General features: G+C 47.3%; 1 protein-coding gene across 11 annotated transcripts in view; it reads left to right on the forward strand.

Moving 5' to 3' along the window:
• Positions 1-1,417: 1,417 nt before the first annotated feature.
• NFIA (nuclear factor I A) overlaps positions 1,418-19,367 on the forward strand; it is a 250,817-nt gene continuing 232,867 nt past the window's right edge. For all 11 annotated transcript variants that reach the window (XM_066192925.1, XM_066192928.1, XM_066192926.1 and 8 more), the window contains exons 1-2: positions 1,418-1,767; positions 7,341-7,872. In XM_066192925.1, coding sequence (XP_066049022.1) covers positions 1,741-1,767; positions 7,341-7,872 — 559 coding nt within the window. In that variant the 5' untranslated portion in view covers positions 1,418-1,740. The remainder of the gene's footprint in view (positions 1,768-7,340; positions 7,873-19,367) is intronic.

Raw genomic sequence — 19,367 nt, forward strand, 5'->3', positions numbered from 1 at the left:
CTTTTTTTTTTTTTTTTTTTTTGCCTTTTCCGCCGAAGTTGGCGGCGCCCCGCAGGGACGGGGCCGCTGGCGGGGCCGGAGCTTCGGAAACCTCCGAATTTAGCACCCAAAAAAAAAAAAATTAAAAAAAATAGGGAAGGGGAGAAGAAGAAAGAAAACAAAAAGCTTTTTTATTTAAAAAAATACTCGACGTTAAAAAAATTATTTTTTTTTTAAGTGTCCCTAGCAAAACGCTGAGTTGGGAAAAAATGAGGATAACTTGCGCGCCCACCAGTTTAGCGCTCAAATATTCTGGGGTGAGGGAAGGTGCTTTCGCTCTACCCTTATTTTCTTGGGGGAGGGGGGATGTCCGCGGCTGCGGAGGGGCTGCACTTGACCGTGGCCCCTGCCTAGAGGGCGCAACCAGCCGTCCCGCGGCCAAAAGTCTCCCGAAGGGCGCCAAAAGTTACTTAAAAGATAATGCTGGAAACCGCAAAAGGCTGGGAATGGTGCGGCACTGACGAGCGGGGGACACAACCCCCTCCCCCTCCACCCCCGAACCAAGCTGCGGGAGGGGATTTTTCCTCCTTTTCCCCTATAGATAGGAATTTTTCCCTGCGTGTGTCGTCGTTCCACCCCCCCACCCCCACCCCCCCCGCCCCTCTCCTCCAAAAAGCCTGCGACTACGCGCAGGGACGCGGGGGTCACCTAAACTGCCTCCAGCATCAGTGGAAAACGCTATTCCCAAGCGGAAAGGGGGGGGACACACCACCCGGGACACCCTCCGAGTCCCCAGGAGCGGGCTGGAGAGCATCCAAACCCCAAACCCAAACGTTGGCCGGTGCCAAGACAATGCGCTCCAGAAGTGGCAGGAGGCGCGGGGGTATTTTTAATTTTAAGCGCTTCACTTTTAGATTTCATAAGTAAGAAAAAGGGGGGGAGTGCGATGTGCCGAGGAATTTATGTGTCGCTATTTTTTTAGAAGAAAATAATTATTTTTTTTTTTAAGTGGAATAAGCACCCTTGATTCTAAAGCGCTTGATTTAAAATGACAAGTGCCAAAGGCGATGGGGAAAGTTGTGGAAGGCAACGCCGCTTCCCCCGGCCCCCCCCTCCCCGCCCCATCGCTCCACGGTCGAGGGCCGAGCGGAGCCGCAGCCCCCGGGAAGAGCTAAATAAATAAATAAATAAATAAATAACAATTATGATAGGAAAAAATACACAACCTCCCCCCCCAGCTTGTAAAAAGAGGAAAACTTTGAGCCGAGCCCCGCTCGCCTCTCGGCTCCGCGGCTGGCCGCGCTGCGGGGCGGCGGGGCGGAGGGAGGCGGCGGCGCCGCAGCCCCCTCCCCGCCCCTCCCCGCCCCCGCGGGCGGGCGGCGCGGGGCGCGGGGCGGGCGGTGCGCGGCGCAGAGCGGAGGGGCGCGGAGCGGAGCGGAGGGGCGCGGAGCGGGGGCGGCGGAGGGGCGCGCAGCGAGCGCTATGCCTTTAACGGCGCGCGGGGCAGGCATGCCGAGCGCGTAGTGCGGGAAAGTCGAGGCGGGGTTAAAGTTCAGCTCATGGAGCGGCTCCGCGCTGGCTGCAGTTTGGCAGAGTTGGAAATGTGAAAGCAAGAAGCAGGCTCGGGGCTCCCCCTCCTCTCCTCTCTCTCTCTCTTTTTTCCCCTCCTCTCTCTCCCTCTCCCTCTGTCTCTCTCCCCCTCTCTCTCTCCCTCTCTCCCCGCACACGCACACCTCCAAACCGCAGCCCCCCGCAGCAGTCATGTATTCTCCGCTCTGTCTCACCCAGGTAAGCGGCCGCCGGGGCGCGGTGGGGCCGGCGCTGCGGGGGTGCGCGGCCGTGCGCGCCGGGGAAGGGGCACCTCCGCCGCTCGCCGAAACTAACTTTGCTGCCTTTCGCTCGCATCCCCCCCCTCCACCCCCTTCCCGCACGGCCATTTGTGTCGGCACATGGCTAATGGCGCCTACTTATTAATGCTTTAATTAACGGGGGGGGCCGCGCGGGCGCGGTGCTGCGGGACGACCCGCACGGCCCCGCCGTGCTTGGTCATCCGCGATCGATGCCGCCGATGCCGCCGCCCGCGCTGGAGCGCCCCGCACCGCCCCGCACCGCGGCCCCGGGGCAGCGCCGGAGCCGCTGCGCCGCTCCCCGCCCCGGGCACGGCGCGGCCCGCACCCCCCGGCACCGCGCTCGGGGCTCCGCGGGAGCGGCCCCGCCGGCTCCGCGCCCCCCCCTCCCAGCGCCCCGGGCACGGAGAGAGGGACCGTCCCCCGCACCTGGGCTCGCTCCCGCGGTGCGGCGCGGTGCAGCCGCCCCCGCGCAGAGCGCCCTCCGCACCCGCGGAGGCCGCCCCAGCCGGGGGACCGTGCGTGTGTCCCCCCACACGGACACCCGCAAACTTGTCCCGCGTGTGTCGCGTGTGCCCCCCCGCCACCCTCCCGCCCGCGGATCGGGCCCCCGCGGTACTCGGCGCAACTTTTGCGCCCCCCGCTCGCGGCGGGACGGGGCTGCGCGGGGAGTGGAGGGGAGGGGTGTCGCTCCGCGGTGCCCCCCGGTTGCGCGGCCGCGGAGCCCCCGGCCCCCCTTTTCCCCGCGCGCTGCTGCAGGACGCTGAATTACACCCCTTCAATTAGCAGGATATAATGGTTTAACGAGGAAATGCTTTGTGGCGGACTCAAACCCCAGATTATTTCCTCCTGCAGGAGATTTTGACTACATTATTCTTATTAATTTAATTGGAATATTTTTTTTCTCCCGGTGAGAAAGCCTCTCCGGGCTCTTTCCGTAGAGAAAAAGGCAAGGAATTGCAGGGAGAGGGGCAGCAGCTTCCCAGGCAGCCCGAAGAGCTGCAAAAGTTTTGTCCCCTTCTCCCGGTGCGGTCCCCTGTCCTTTCTCAGTCTCCCCCAAATTTTGGGGTGCTGGCGAGAAAACACCAGGCCGGCGGGGGCACGAAACTCCCAAACCGTACACTTGCTCAAAAGGCAGGAGGAAAATGTGAGCAGCGGGAGTTTGCCGAGGATGGGATGCAGCAACTCCGGGCTGTGCCTGGGCAAAGTTTGTGCCTTTAATTCAACTCCGAGAAATACCTGGTTTTTGTCAGCGCGGCGGCTGCAGCAGGGACCCCCGGACGCTCCGTGCAGGGCCCGCAGCGCCGACGCTCTTGGCATCTCCACGTGGGGCTCCTGGGGTTCTGTAGGCCCAGTCGCACATTAAGGAGAGAAAATAAATCCACGGGCTGGTTGCTCCCTGGCCCAGTCGTGCCGTGTCCCCGTCCCCCTCCACTCCCCGCTTTTTTTTTCTTTTTTTTTTTTTTTTAAATTTATCAAAAGAAAAGCAGAAAGCCAGGCATGTGCTTTGACTCCGTTAGGAAAATCTCGCATTCTTGCTGCACGTTTGGAAAAGTAATAGGAGGATTAGAGGCCTCCTGACAAACTCTTCCCTCCGAAGGATCAATTAGGTGATTCTGTCATTTTTCCATAGAAAAAGGGGGCGAGTCCTGAGCTATTGCAAGTAATTTCCTATTTTATCATTTTAGGAGCTTTTATTGATACAAGTTTCGGGAAGGATTTTCTTTTTCTTTTTTTTTTTTTTCTTTTTCTTTTTTTGGTCAAGTTTTGGTTCAGATTTAAAGGGAAGCTCTTGGAAGTGGGTTAGAAAAGGAAAACAAATAGAAATCCTGGTTCTGAGCATATTTCTCCAAGCCCTGGAACCAAAATGGCACAAGCATTTTGTGTCATCTGTCAGGAAAAATCCAAACATCGTTCCATTTACATATCTGCTGAGGAGCTAGGAAATAGTTGGGGAACATATGCACGTCTCCTCAGATTTACAAGCAAATGGATTGTAAAAATATTAGTAAGGGTCTCTGTAGCTGGCTTAATTTCAAAAAGATCTGCAGAAATACATTGTTTCAAAGCCTCCTTTGCAGGATTACATTATCGCAAGCGCCTTTGGGTTGGGGTTCTTTTGTCTTAGGGTTTTTGTTTTGTTTTTGGTTTTGTTTTTTTGGGTTTTTTTTTAAACACCTTTTTGAAGAGCAGAGGAGAATTTTGGGATAAACAGTACAGAACTGTGCGGCCCAAATTTTCTCTGCTGCTTAGAAACAGGCAGCTCTCGGAAGAGCTGTATCCTTAAACTTTGGAGAGGAGTGCAATAAAGAAAATCCCAACTTTTTATTATCGCTTTGCCAGCTTTCTGGTGTCTTTTATTTTTAGGTAACCCATCCAGCACTGAGGGGGGAAAGCAAACGGCTTTATGAAATACTTTCAAAGTTTCCCTTCAAGCTAACTTGTGGAAGGGGAAAGATCATCGCCTTTTCTACCAATTCCTTAAAATCCTGCTATTTTGCAGCGAGGCTGCAGACAAGTTGCACATCTGTTAGCACACTTGCACTGACACATTTCCAAAACTTTTTGGTATTTTTGGGGAGGGGGGGCTGTAGCGCCACTGAAATAAAAAATTGTATTGTGCAGAAGCTGCTCCCCCCCTCCGTCCCCGCGTCCAGCCCAATTCTGTTTGATCAGTCCTGGCTGCTTTTATTTCCACTTGGACTTTGCTAATACCTCAGCGCCGAGATTGAAGCGGTGCGATTTTCCGGAGCAGTGTGTTTACCAAGACACTTTGAAAGTTGGTCTGTTTATGAGTCGTTAACCTTTTCTCCTCATACACCATTTTGAAAAGACACGTTAGGGTGTAACAGGGACCTGCACACCTCGTGCCCAAGCAGCGGAGCTTCTCGTTTACTTCAGCCACGGACCCTGACTTTGCACCAAAAAGCATCTTGGTTTCCCCCCCCCCCCCTCCCTTTAAAGTGGTTTAGTGTTTTTTTTAAGCAGGGGGTTTTTTGGGTATTGTTTTTACCTCCCCTTTCAGGTTCACATTGTAGAGATCAGCTTTAGTGCAGGTTAAAGCAACTCTCTCTTGGATGTTATCCAGCGCCGAGCCAAAAAAGTCCCAAGCACATGAGATCAGGCAGGACAAAGCGCTGCTTAAAGCAGAAAAGTTAAAATATTTCAGGATGTACCAAGACGTGTTTGGAAAGTGGGAAGGCTGGAAGCGCTGCCCTGGCTCGCTGTGGGGCTGTCGAGCCTCTCTGCTCTGTGTACCTTCGCAGATAAACTTCCACTTGACAAAAGGCCTTTTTTCCTTGACTCTCCCTGAGTGGGGAACGGGGAGGACAGGAGGGATCAGGAGGGAGGGTTTATTATTTTTAATAGCTTGTAGAAACCTGTAGTTTTTGTATTTTTCTTCTTTTCCCCCCCCTGCCTCCCCCCCCGTGAGAGCTGTTTCTGGTGGGTGAGAGCAGCTCCATGTGCTGGGATTGTGCCTCCTCTCACTTTTTGAATCTGCCGACTACAAACTCGCAGCAATCTTTTTTTTTTTTTTTTTTTTTAAACTTTATTGAAATTTGAAACTATCATCTTTTCCCATAGAGGAGGGAAAAGAAAAAAGAGAGGAATGTGCCAATCACAGGAGTGATTTATTTTATTTTACCTGCTTTTATTTTAATAATCACTTATAGTACTTAGATTGCTGCCGCTCTGCTCTAATGAAATGTATTGTGCTGTAGGGAAAGTTTCTAACAATCTGTGTTTAAAATAAAATAAATGCAATGGTGCTACCTAAAGATTTAAGTATCTACAATTCTGAGGCCACTCAGAATAAGTGCAATGAAAGCTTTTGGGAAGTCAGCAGAAGGTCTTGAATTACGACAGGATTTTGCTGATAGATATTTCCACTATTGATTTCTCAATTTTTCATAATTTCTGAAAAGAACAATGCAAATTAAAATAAAGTGTTGAAAGGAAGTAAGATGTCTGTTTTAATACCCGTATTTGCATGACCCACAATGATTTGGGTAAAAAATGTACTCCATGGGATAATTTAAAAAAAAAAAAGTTTGTTAATCTGAAAAAATCCCCAATGTTTCTTCGCACAGGGGTAAGCAGCGGGTGGCTTTTCCCATGCTGGGGAAAACGTTACACAAATTACTTTATTTTTCCCTCCTGGAGGGCCCAATCCTGAGAAAAGGAGGAACTGGAAGCAGGGACGTCCCCAGCACGCAGCACTGGATCAGGCCCCACAGGCTGGATACGTTTTTACGTGCAGCCTGGAGTTGGGTCATTCATTTATTCAGGGGAAAAAAACAAGAAGCATGGCCCCAGTATATTATAATATGTTTTGATCCCTTTGGCTGATTTATGTAATACTTAGTGAGAAAAAAATACATACCTATATATATATATATAATTATTAAAAAAAAAAATCAAGGGTCTTTCTCGCCTTTTTTTAGCGTCAGCATAATTTTAATTGCAATTATTTTTGTGCCAAAGGAGAGGGGTGATCTTTAACTCCTCGTTACACAAAGCGAGCAGTGTCTCTGGATGGCCAAACTAACTTTCCGAGTAGGGCATTTCTTTTTAAATACCTGAAAATCTGATGCAATTAATAATTCTTTGTGTATTTGCACAAGTTGTGCTACAGTTTACTGTTACTGCGTTTTTCAATTTTTCCTGTTTTTTTTTGATTTTTTTTTTTTTTTTTAATTTTATGGGAAGGCTTACAGTTTGACTTTCAGTAGTATACCCAAATAGCGAGTTTTGGGTTTTTTTTCTTTTTGACTAAATACAAACAAAAATATTAAAAAAAAAAAGATAAATTGCAAGGCTTGCTTTTTCTAGGATTTTAATATTAGTTATGATTGTGCTTGCGGGATAAATTGATCACGGTGCTTCTCGCTCCCTTCACTGTTTAGGAACCAGAGTGAAAACCACCCTTCATTGTAATTGTATATACAGCTATAGTGGCATTTTACTATTCTGCCGGCTGCTATTTCCAAATATATCTTAGGGAAAGTTTTACTATACTTTAGACTTCCCCATACAAACATTGATTGGCATCCAAATGTTTAGGATTTGCCAAATTGGCGGGCAAACGCTGGCTACACCGCAAGCAGCGGGGTCAGGGAGAGAGCAAAGGGAGATACGCGCTCCGCAAGTGGACTTGCAAAGGAGTTTTTGGCTTTTAACTCATTCTGCCCTTTTTTTTTTAAAATTTTTTTTTTTTATTTTTTAAGGTTTGGGGACTGGGGAAAGGGTGCCAGCGTTGCACCATCTCCATCTGGGCGCTTGGTTGAAGTTGGACCCTGTTTTTGGGGGGCGGGAGCGGAGGTTTCGGGTCGGCGCGAAAGGAAAGCGGGGATGCGGCGGTGGCGGGTTCGGGGTCCACCAGCGAGGGGTCCCACAGCCCTTAAAATTTATCAGCACCCTCCTAATTCTCACCATCCCGCTAAAGCCCCATTTTTTGAAGGCTCTTTGTTGATGGTTTCGGTGACATCAACCCTTCTCTGTAACTTTTTTCAGGATGAATTTCATCCCTTCATCGAAGCACTTCTGCCTCACGTCCGAGCGTTTGCGTACACGTGGTTCAACCTGCAAGCCCGAAAAAGAAAATACTTCAAAAAACATGAAAAACGCATGTCAAAAGAGGAAGAGAGAGCCGTGAAGGACGAACTGCTAAGTGAAAAACCCGAGGTAAAGCAAAAATGGGCATCCAGACTTCTGGCAAAGCTCCGGAAAGATATCAGGCCTGAATTTCGGGAGGATTTTGTTCTCACAGTCACAGGAAAAAAGCCTCCGTGTTGCGTTCTTTCCAATCCAGACCAGAAGGGCAAGATGAGAAGAATTGACTGCCTTCGCCAGGCAGATAAGGTCTGGAGGTTGGACCTTGTTATGGTGATTTTATTTAAAGGTATTCCGCTCGAAAGTACTGATGGCGAGCGCCTTGTAAAGTCCCCACAGTGCTCTAACCCCGGGCTGTGCGTACAGCCCCACCATATAGGAGTTTCTGTTAAGGAACTCGATTTATATTTGGCATACTTTGTGCACGCAGCAGGTAAGTGCCTTTCTCTACCACCTTCTCCAACTTTTCGGTTATCTCCGTGCCGGGTGCCGTGCCCCAGTGGCGGCTGCATGAGCCGGGGAGGGAGCTGGGGGTGCCGGTTTTCACTCTTCTGGGGTGATGAGGAGGGTGCCAAAACTCCCCCCCTCACTTTTTTTTTTTTTTTTTTTTTTTTTAATGGGGTTTTTAAGGTGTAGTCACATAAAAGTGACTCTTGTTTTCCGTGGTTAACAGCATTTTGAGTATCCTTCACAGGTGTTATCCTAAATGTTGTCCTAGGAGGGCTCGCAGCCGTACACGGCTTCCTTTATCCTAATTTTGGGGGAAAGCAGATAGATTTTAATTTAATTTTTTTTTTTTTAATAAAGTTTGCATATGTTAAGCACAAAGTTGTCCAGGAGGGCTAGAGATGCCTGAGGCCTGTGGGTTAGGAGTACCAGGTATCCTCACCCTGCAGGGATGAGATGGGGAACGTAAATCCTGCAGGATTGGAGGGAAAGGATAAGACAGTCCCTTGGGTAATCCTGGGGGGAAAAGGACACATTTAAACCCCCTAAAATACCACAATTTATACACCTAAAAGCTAAGCAAGTCTTGAAAAAAATTCCTGATTTGACAATACTGTGCTTGTGAGGAGGAGCTGATTAACGTGTGATGAAAATCTTGGGATCCCAGACTTCAACACAAAGTACGCTCTGCCTGCAGCATGACTCGGTGTGCTCAGAGGATGTGTAGTATGTCGACTGGCATAAACTAATATGCTACTGTAGTTCTCCTGAGTGATTGTAGTGCAGAAAAATGTGCGTGTGTGAAGTGCGAGGCCCTGAGTTTCACGTATGGGATGTGTGGGTCCCCCAGACTTGTGAGCTGAGGAGCTGGACAGGCTGGAAGAACAGAGGAGCAGGGGGGAGAGGAATCGTATTAGTAGAAACCACTTCTGTGTAAATATTTATCGGTAAGAAAACCAAGCAAATTACAGCCCAGGGAGCCTGCATTTCCCATGCCAACTTCTTTCAGAGGGTCTTGCAGAAAGTTTTGGTTTCCCCAAAGCTTTTCTGCAGTGAGTCCCTGCCATGATTGTTGTGTTAGTCAATGTCGCCGCTGGGATTTTACAGATATGATCCCTGTTCGGAAATAACTTTCGAGTATCCTCATGGTATTTCCTACAGATAAGCTGTAACATTTACTTTGCACTTTGGTGTGAGGTGGTAAATCATACTGCACGTTTATGGTGAAAGGGAAGTAGGCAAATACTGAGGAAAATTATTTATTTACTCTCCGCTTTATTATGGCCACCGTGAAGGAAGCAATATGGATAAATGGCTAACTGAAGGGAGCCTGGGGCTGGGGCATTTCAGGTCACCTCCCGTTCCATCACCAGCCCTTAGGGGACCATGGACTCACATCCCTTTTGTCTGCCTCAGTTTCCTCCTCCGCATGTTGGAGTGTGGTTGTAAATTTGAAATGCTTTGATATCCAAATAGAAGCTATAAATGTCTATTTACTCATCTACAGCACTCAGGTTTTTATTATTTAGATTTATATATAGCGTGGTGCTGGTAAATACTGATCCATATTTTATTTCCCAGGCCCTCCGTGGAGCGCACAAATCGTTGATAGGAACCAACGGTCTTGGCTTAGTTTGCATGTAGGGTCACAGAAATGTAGGATGAGGAGAAAAGGACCAAACGCAGGGGTGGGAGTATTTCAGGGAGCTTCAAGGGATCTCTCCCTGTTATAACAGTTGGGCAATAGACGTTATGAAAGTTCAATATTGCGATTAGGGATATGCCATCTTATCAGCTCGCCGGTGGCAAACAGTAGCCTTGATTAGCGAACTGTTATTTATTCCTGCCTTCATCATCAACAGGCAGCGATCGCACTGATTGTCCTTTGGTTCGGTGTTTGCCGTGGAATCTCGGCGCGAGGCCTCGGCGCGGTTTTGGGGGTTAGATTTGGGGATTTGTGCGAGCAGCCACGCGCCCGTGCAGAGCGCGCCGCGCCGTTGTTTGCTGATTGCACGCATCGCATTGTGCTCTCGGCGCAGGAGCGTGTGCTGGCATATCCCTGCTAAACCTCAGCGGGGAGGGGTACAAGATGATTTTTGGGAGGTGGCACAGCGTGGTCGCTGTCTATATGGCTTCACAGAGGTGTACCGAAAGCCTTGTGTAGAGCTGCCTCTTTTTCTTTCCCCCTTTTTTCCCGTTTTTTTCCCCCCTCCGATGTATCCCAGCAGTCTTTGTTACACCTGAACATTGGCCAAGTTGACAGCCATTGGTTCCCGCAGACCCGCAGTAATGGCAGCTTGTGCCGGGTGCGCAACAGGAAAATTACAAAAGAAAAAAATATTAAGGGTCCTTTGTCTCCAACTCCATCAAACCTCGCTCGCCAAATGTATGGACCGCGTATTTATAAGGAGGAAGTCGCCAGCGCAAATATTAGGTAGGCTGGTCAACTTACATATAGCGGATTTGACAAGCATCTGCTATAGTACAGAAGATTTGTAAACACTAAACAATGTTTTTACCTCCTTAAAAGTTTTGAGAAGTTGCCAGTATTGGCAGGAGGCACAGACTCCGAAACGTGCTTGAAGATACGTGCCAAAACCATTGTGACCTTTTCACCCATAGTGCTCGCTTCTCTTTTTCTTGTGGGTTTTTTTTTTCCCCCCCACTTTTCGTCTTCTTTTCTTGAGGGGAGTATTCTGTTCCAAGATGCCCTTATTCGAGATGACTTCGGCAGCAAGATGTCCCTTTCCTTCTAAACATGTAGGATAATTATTGCTTTGAATCCACGCTTTTCCTTCAGTAGGCACTATCATCTGTAAGGGAACACATGTGCACAGATTTAAATAGTGCTTCTTACAAAGCTACTGAAATCAATTATTCTCTTTAAGAACTGGCTAGAAAGAGAAAACAAAAATATGCAAATAGGCAAACTACATGTCATTTTCATTAAAAGGATAAAAAAAAGAAATTAGAAAAAAAAAAATAGGGAAGGAAGATCGGTGCTTTGTGAATTAGAGGTTGACCAAAAAATGTATTGAAATCTAGAGTATTGGTCTCAGTTTGCAGTTTCTAATCTGCTTAACTAAAAGCAGGCGGCATTTTCGTACCCTGAACTTGGGTTTGCTTTTTAGTTTTCACTTATTCTGCTCTTGTATCAAATGACAAGTTGGAAACCATTGTGGCAAACCGTTTTCTTTGTGGGAGTCGAACAGTAAAGCTAATTTATGACCGGTCCTCTACCAGATGATCTGTATCAGAATCTACAATATACTAGGCACGTGGCAAGGTCACAATTTAAGTTGTTAAGGTCACAACCTTAGCCACCAGGCATTTGACCTTTTAGATAAAGTTAACCTTTGTTCATTAGTAGGCACTCAACCGAGAACTTTCTGGAGTTTTTTACTGCTTTGGAGTTCCTCCTGCTAATGTGGTCAGATTGGAGAATAGATTCGCAATAGAAGTAGTTAAATTTTCTGAGAGGTCACAGTTTTTAGAGACTTCTCCAGTGGCCGAAGCGGGATGGTGGGCCAGGAGGCGATGCTGCAATGCCCGGTTTATTTTTTTGGCCAGCCATCGTTACGCGCTTCAGGCGAGAATTAAGCTCGCGATGTCTTTGTGGCGGAGAAAAATCTTTTAATCTTTCAGAAGGACATTCAAAGATCCCAAATTTAAGAAAAAATCTGGGGCTAGGTTTTATTTACGCAAGCTCGTTTCTCTGTTCACGTTTAGACTCGAAGGCAGCCGGAACTCAGCCTTTTTTCTGTGACTGAAAATTTGCTTAACTTCTGGATGTGCTCTGTGGCTAATTGCTGGGCAGTGGTATATAGCACATGACCTTGAACTTTAAGCTCGACCCATTTTATGTTCCCGTCGACAGACTTAAAATATTCTTCTTGGACCACCATAAAGAGGCATCGATGGGAATAACCCAAAGATGGATTTGTGCAGAAGCCCCCACACCCATGGAGGTTTTGGGGGGTCTGAGAGGTACCCGAGGCTTTGCGCCGTAATCTTTTAGGACAATTGGTATTGATTGCTGCTGCATTAATCCTGTTAATAGCCACAGCTGGGCCGGGTGTCGCAGGGGTGGCAGAGGTGTCCTGACAATACCGTACGTCACCGAAAGAGCTGTCGCAGCGCCTTCAACTCCTGATCGCTGCTCTGCAAAAGTGGAGCGTTCAACGGTGGAAACTATTGCTGGCTCATACAGAAACACACACCATATTGTTTACTTAATTATGCCGGAGCGAAGGCTCATTCTTAATTATTTAGCTGACTTTCTCGCTCTGCTCTGATACCACATTTATTATTTAATTTGAAATCAAAAGGGCTCGCACTCCTGTTAGTTTTTGATGCATTTTACTTTTGTTTTGGCTACGTTATTGTCATTCCATCGTACGGTAATCCAGATAGCCGTGATATGCAGATTGGCCAGATGGTCATGTTAACAGATTGAGAACCTACTTCCCACTGCTAAAGAGCAGGTGTAAGATCAGTGGGCTTTTTATTTTTTTCTTCTCCTTTCCTCCCAAGTTTTAACCAAAATGCTCTTTAGACAGATCATAATGGTAGTTAAAAAGGGGGACATTTCAAATGGTGTTTGTTCTGTGGAGATAATGCGTAACGTATGTGTCATTTTTACGCCTATCTGAAGACTTTTAAAGCATCCATGACATTCCCTCCACCTATAATGCTTTGAAAAACCTACTTCCAGCTCATGGCTGTTCCACTGTGTATCTAAAACCGTCCTTAAAGTTTTTTTCTGCAGACAGATTGCATTTACTTTTACCAAAACACCACTTCAGGCAGCTTTGCAGCAGGTATCTCACATGTGTTCCCTGTACAGGGCTCCCAGTGCATGCCCAGGAGAACCTGAACAGATCAACCTTCAGCTGAGATTTTAATGTTTGTGGGCTGATAGAGTTATTTTTCTGCTCCATTATTTTTTTGCCAAAGTGAGACATCTGTAGCTTTAAAGAAAAAAGTGACACTAAGACATCTCACAGTATTTCTGCCCTCAAGGAATAAAAGGAGGAGGCAGATTTTGTGTTGTTTTAGCCTTACAAAAAGTACCCATAAAAAGCCAGTGGTGGGAGCCTGGGTCTCTATCTTAGTTGGGAGAGGTGAGGAGAGGACAGCCACAGCTCCCCGACACCCCAAATTTCATGCATCCACCTATCATGGGCACGCATGAGACACGGCGACCTACACACCCTGTGTGGCACAGAGAGATATCCCCATCTTTGGATGATCTCCTCTTTGGGGAGCGGGACTGGCTGCTTGCTGCAGCCACGAGCAGGGTGGGAGCTGACAGAAGCAGGATTTAGGTGGGACAACTGCTCTCCCTGTGCGGGTGTAACTGAGCCGGTGAGTATCCGTGATAATTCAGATACTAACTGGTGCGGCACTCGGGACGGCCTGCTCTATCACGAACCCCTGGCAGGAGTTCAGTCATGTGGTTTAGCTTTTCCCTTTCTCCAACAACAACAACAACAGCAACAACAAATAAACACGGGATAAAGGCGTATTTCATATGCCCAGGATGTTTTCTAGGTGATGGGTTTGGACAGTATAAGGGTGTGTTATTTCCGTGCCTCCTTGCTTCGAGGTGCAGGAGTAGGAGAAGCCTGTGAGTGGTAAGAAAGTTGCCCAGTGCTTCTGGCTTTTCTACAAGCAACTGCACTTTTATATTTCCCTTCTTTTCCACCCAATGATGAATAGCATTAATTTAGATCTATTTAAGGCGAGTGTGGGAGAAACCACAATCTTTGTTGTGGTCACTGCTGTACACAGCGGGGCTGAATGTTTCTCTTGGTTGAGGCCTCAAAGCTGAATCTGGAGAACCCAAAACATCGTGTCAGCTTTTCAAACCCTTCAAAGAGACAGCGGAATCCTAATTGTCCATAAACCCCGCTATTTATTATTACAGTTATGTATTTTCTCTCCATTTGGATGTAAAGGAAAGGGCATCCCTCGCTTTCTGTGCCTTGAGCTTCTTCACAGCTCCTCCTCCTCCTCCCCCTAATGCTTCTGGTTCAGGCACTGGCGAGGTTTTTACAAGCAGCAAACAAACCCCAACCTACTGCTCCAAAACCCCTCGACCTCTCCCTAAAAGCCTGCTCTTTTCTACACATGTGGGACCCTCCAGGCCTCGGGAACTGTCCCCAGCAGAATGAATTTGGGGTATCCTCACTGGGAGCCATGGATCTGGCTCTGCCCCTGCTCCTTTCCTCACAGACAAGGGCTGGAGCTGATGATTAAATTACAGGCTGTAAATTCAGGGGAAATTATTTTAGTCTCCTAACAGCAGCCGACCCGGACATTTCCTTACGCCAATGAGGGCTTGTGGTAGATAAGCCTTGTCGGTGGAATAAAATTCATTTTAATCGCTTTGGTTTTCCCATTCATGTGGTACAACCACGTCTCTGGTTATTGTTAATTGTTGCCTGCATTGTGTGAGCCACCAAAAACTGTGACTGATATCGGCGCCTGGGTCGTGATGCCTCGGATGTGTGGGGCAGTTTTATCCCAGCAAGTTCTTTTGGGGCTTGCAGCATTTTTCTCCCCAGTTGCAAGGGCAGTGCCTGGACGAACCCATCATCTTAGTGTAATTAATTTTAAAGAGAAAACAGAGTATTTTTATATATATCAAGTGTTTCTAGCTACCTTTGCCCCATGTCTCTACCCCAGGGGTGGATGTGAGGCAGCTGAGCTCAGCCCTGTGTGTGGCACCATCGTGGCTCGGGATGCAGGAGCGGGATGTGGCGCGTCGAGCGAGTGGATTTGGGCTGGATTCGGAGCCGCTGCCTGTGAAACACACGAGGGCCTCCATTTTGTGTGCCAGGCTCTCACGTGCGAGTCAAAATGGAGAGCGGCGCGGTTGAGTTCGGCCTAGAGCGGAGCGTGTGGGCTCACGTCACCCACGATCCCGGCGCCACCATGGCGCAGCCAGACCCACGGCGAGACCCAGGTGGGCTATCCTGGGCTTGTACATCCATCGACTCCTCCTGAAGGGTGTTGATCTCCTCTCCATTGATATCCGCCCTCCCAGTCCGAGTGCTGTCCTGGTGTCACGGCCGGGGCCGGCACGAAGGCCCCGGGGAGTTGTTCCTCCTTCCTGCGGGTTTCGGCACACATCAGTGCTGTTAGATCAGCGAGATAAAATCAAGACAGGTTTAATGACAAGCTCTTCTGAAAGTTTCCTGGACTTTATTGTTCATAACTTGGACCTGAGTCGGGTTATTTACACATGAGGATTAAAAAGCTGCAAACAACTGTGTGATTTTTAGGGGCTTAAAGTAATTAACATATGTGGGTAGGAGGATACACGGCATGTCTGCGTTCCTTTAAAATATAAATCACAGTTATTTAATTATGCTTGGAGAGGGCAGATTTAAGGATATACTGCAAAATGCATTACCTATTATACCAACACGATAATCTTATTAACCTTGCTTTCTACTTTTTAATTTTATTGTGCACCCTGTACAACTCTTACGATATCAAAAATAATTACTTGGAGAACACATGATGTCAGAGGTCCAATATGACATTTATCTTCACAGTGAGGAGACGGCTCTCTTGTGCATTGCATCGCAGCTCGGGAGGCACTCGGCAGGTCCACGCTGTGGGGAAGGAAGCAGGGCTGGGTGTCATCAGATGTCCTTTAATGCACACAAGTGTGTTTGCAGATTTGTGTTGTAACCAAGGGATGGCTTGACCAAACTTGAGGCAATTCAGCATCCTCTGGCCTCCTAAATTATGTTTTACTTGCTCGTGCCGTACAACTCCCATAGGTGAGCCAATATTTCAGGGCGGCTCCTTGCATTCAGCCCCAATCCCAACTGGATTTCCTATTAAATTCTGAATTCTCCATCCCATGCCTCTTTTGTTTTTTCTTTTTTAAATCCATCTCTCCTAATGTTTGAAACGTGTTGATATTTCCCCCTTTATTTTGGGAGGGAATGGGTGAGGGTGAGGGGAAAAAAATGCCATAATAATATCCCTTTTCAGAAGAATATAGTTTAATTTTGTGTGTGCGTGCAGCAGCTGCCATTGGCAAGCTGTCGTCTTTGTTGCCATGGGCTTTTTTTTTTGGCATGCGTGCCAGAACATGATTGGATGTTTCAGCATGTTCATGTTTTGGGGTGAGATATATCTGTAGTGAAGCACAAAATGATCATGGGGTTGGTAGGTGTCCAAAGTGGGGTTATTTGGCCAGGTGAACTGGCCATGCTGGAGAGGGTTGTGTGAGTGCAGTACCTGGTGGTTGTTTGGTTAATGAGAGGAAACTTGCTGGTGCTCTGGATTTTTTGATGATGTAAAAAGGTGGTAAAAAAGCATCACAGAAGGGTGTATCACTGAGGTTTCCTCCAGCAGGACGCCCTCAGGGTGTGGTGGGAAGCCCTTGGTGTTACCTGGGGGGACTGTTCAGTGGGTTTCTACTGCCCGTCTCGCTCATGTGGTGCATGGGGAGGTTGTGTCCATCCCCAGCTCTTGCTGTGACTGTGGGGAGCAGGATGGTGGCACAGAGGGGTGGAACACACCTTCCACAGGGGTTAAACCAGCATGGCATTCACCCGTGAGAGCTGCAGGTGACAGCATACCCTACAGAACTGCCACCACGTTACCAAGCCCGGGCCACAGAGAGATAGCCAGCGTTGTTTCTGCTCCTTGCTTTAATCCCTTTGTCATATCCCTGATACGCCCATAGCATCAGTATCTCAACAAAGTTTAAACCTGTTCTGCACTGTCCTCTGTGCTGTACATCTCTCTGCTCATCCCAGCCACTGTCACCCCGCTTTCAGTACAGTTGGACTCGGCGTTCTTAAAGATTTTTTTTCCAACCCAAACGATTCCGTCATTATAAGTAGCACACAATGGGAAAGCTGGAGTGCTCTTCAGCCCAGGAAAACGACCATGTGTGATCATTGTTAGGTGCAAAATGCATTTACAAACTTGTGAGGAGTATTTCATAGGGAAACATCTCCTTAGAGCTAAACTCCGGAAAGCCCCTGGCAAGGGGAAAGTTTTTGGGGCGAATCCAGGCTCTGTGCACAGTTTGCCGGAGGCTTCAGGAGAAACAAGGGGTGAAGAACTAAATGAAAAGTGTTGGGACAGCCTCTTTCTGTGTTTTTCTGCACCTACCACTTTAATCTTGTGCGTGAGGGACAGATAATGAGCTGCCTGAGCTTTGTAATAAACATCACGTCTGGTTAAATCACCATTTTTGTGTTTAAAATACCTTGTAATATGCTGAGCAAACAGGGATGCACTCCTGTAAGGGTATCAGAAGACAAATTAGAAAGTTGGTCATTTATTGTCAATATAGACACTCAGTTGAAAGATTTTAAAGCAAAAATACATTGTCAATCAGATTTCATCCTAAGGGTATTCATTTGAAATTTGTCCGATCTTTTTATCTAATTAGGTTTTAATTTGATATAGAAAAAAAATGGCCAAATCCCCGAGTGATACTGGAAACAGGGTAAAATGTAAATTCAATACAGGTTTGGTTGTTTTTGTTTTTTTTTCTTAGGCCAAGTAGTTTCAAGTAAATCAGAAGAATGAATTCTTTGTACTGGGATGCTTTTCTCAAGCCCAGCTATTGTTGGGATGCTTTTAGGGAGGATAGCCACTGCAATGCTTTTATTGTGTGGTGATGAGGACTTTTCCTGACGCCGCAAGGACTTCATTAAAAATAGCCAACAAACCTATTTACGTTCGGGTTTTGTGTCAAAAAGGGAAAAGTAGTTGTTGCTTATCTAAAAAGTAAATCCTGCATAATTTTATGTGAAAACTTCCACAACCAGTTTGCCTGGCTGGGGCAGCACCAGGCTCGGTAGCAGCCGAATCCTTGCAGCGGGCAGAGGTTGGGTGTTTTTGGAAAAGTTGGGACAAACACACAGCAATCAGTTAAGAGTGGGATTTTTCTGGTCAAGATCTTTTTTATTTCTTTTTCTTAGAGAAGAACATCACCTTCAACAGTTCTGATTTAGATTCTTCCCAGGCAGATGCAGTTACAAACACCCAGCAGTGGAGCTCGGTGCTGTTTGGGGGTGCACACCTGTGTCTCAGAAGTGCATCTTCATGGTGTCTGTTCTTTTTAACCTCGATATATAAGCGTGATTTAGGCAAAATAATGTGTTCAACTTCCGCTTTAAACGTGGACATTGTTTCTTTTACAGTCAAAAGCTGGAGGGCAAAATCACGGTGAGAACTGAGCGGACCAGTTGTTTTCCATGTGCGTGGTCTTTAGTAATAAACTCTCCCCTAGAAAGGTGAGGTGTCTCTCACAGGGAGCAGCCCCAGGGTGTGAAGCTGTCTGTCTGTGGGATGAAGATGGTATGAGCAGTGTCCCCGTCCCATCCCAGAGCTGGGTTAACCTGCTGTGGTCCTGTATGGTGCAGAGGCAGGGACTGTTGGTGTGCTCGTTTCTCCTTGCAGCCTGCTGAAGTTTGCTGTGAACATGGCCCTGGACAAAAACAAATACAGAGTTTCATTCCTGAGTGTCCTGTTGGTAGGGTGGGTTTCCATGAGATGGATCGCTAAAGAATTGTTGCTTTTTTCCACATTCCTGGCTGGATCTCTTCCCAGTTTTGCCCTTTGCAAGCGGCTTTGTTTGCCCAGGCTTGGGGCTGAGTTACCTTGGCTGCACTGTGCCTTCATCCTGAGTTTGTGCAGTTCATCCCAGTTTGTTTGGGGCTCCAGCAGTTCCAGGGGTGGCCGAAGGGAAGGCAGCAGCGCCCATGATGCAAAGTCAGGATACACACAGGGCATTTGGAACGAGTGAAATGAGTCAGTTCGAAAAGAAAATGGGACGCTTCTGTCCACATGCTTCCAAAATACAAGGCAAGCGATGCCTTGGAGCTGATAAATGGACTTTGAAAGCCTCGAAAAACTTTCCCTGGTTGCAGAAGCAGTATTTAATATTAATAATATTTCCTCATTAAAAACGCTGAGGGATTTCTCAGACAGTGTTGCTCGTGTACATGGTTTTCTTGAACAAGTGTCGTCTACCTTAGCAACTTCTCCAGGGAACTTTCCAGCTCTGTGCTGGGGCTGCTGGCACGGCTCGAGGACGGGTCAGTGGCCATGGAGGCTTTTAACATTTTAATTGCCTTCCTCCACTGATTGTGACGATGACCTGTTTGTTTGGCTTATATCTCTTTTTCGTATTTTTTTAAAAAAGGGGGGAAAAAAAGAAAACAAAGGAAGTACAGTGCTGTGCACAGAACAGTTATTAAAAACAGTTGGGAAGCATATAAAAGGTACTGTTTGTGTGAGAAACGGGACAGCTGTGATGGTCTATTGGGAAAGTGTGTACAGATGGTGGTAGGGAGGGGAATGATGACTACATGGCTGATAAATGAAATACAAAAAGCATTAAATTGGTGATCTTTTTAAAGAGTACACTTTTGGTGAGCATTTTTGGTGCATCATTAGGGCTCTTTGTCTGCCTCTTATTTCGCCAGGAAGTGC

Source organism: Chamaea fasciata, unplaced genomic scaffold (genome assembly GCF_029207755.1).
Source record: "Chamaea fasciata isolate MVZ Bird 193981 ecotype frontalis unplaced genomic scaffold, bChaFas1.0.hap1 SCAF_10, whole genome shotgun sequence".
Lineage (NCBI taxonomy): Eukaryota > Metazoa > Chordata > Aves > Passeriformes > Sylviidae > Chamaea > Chamaea fasciata.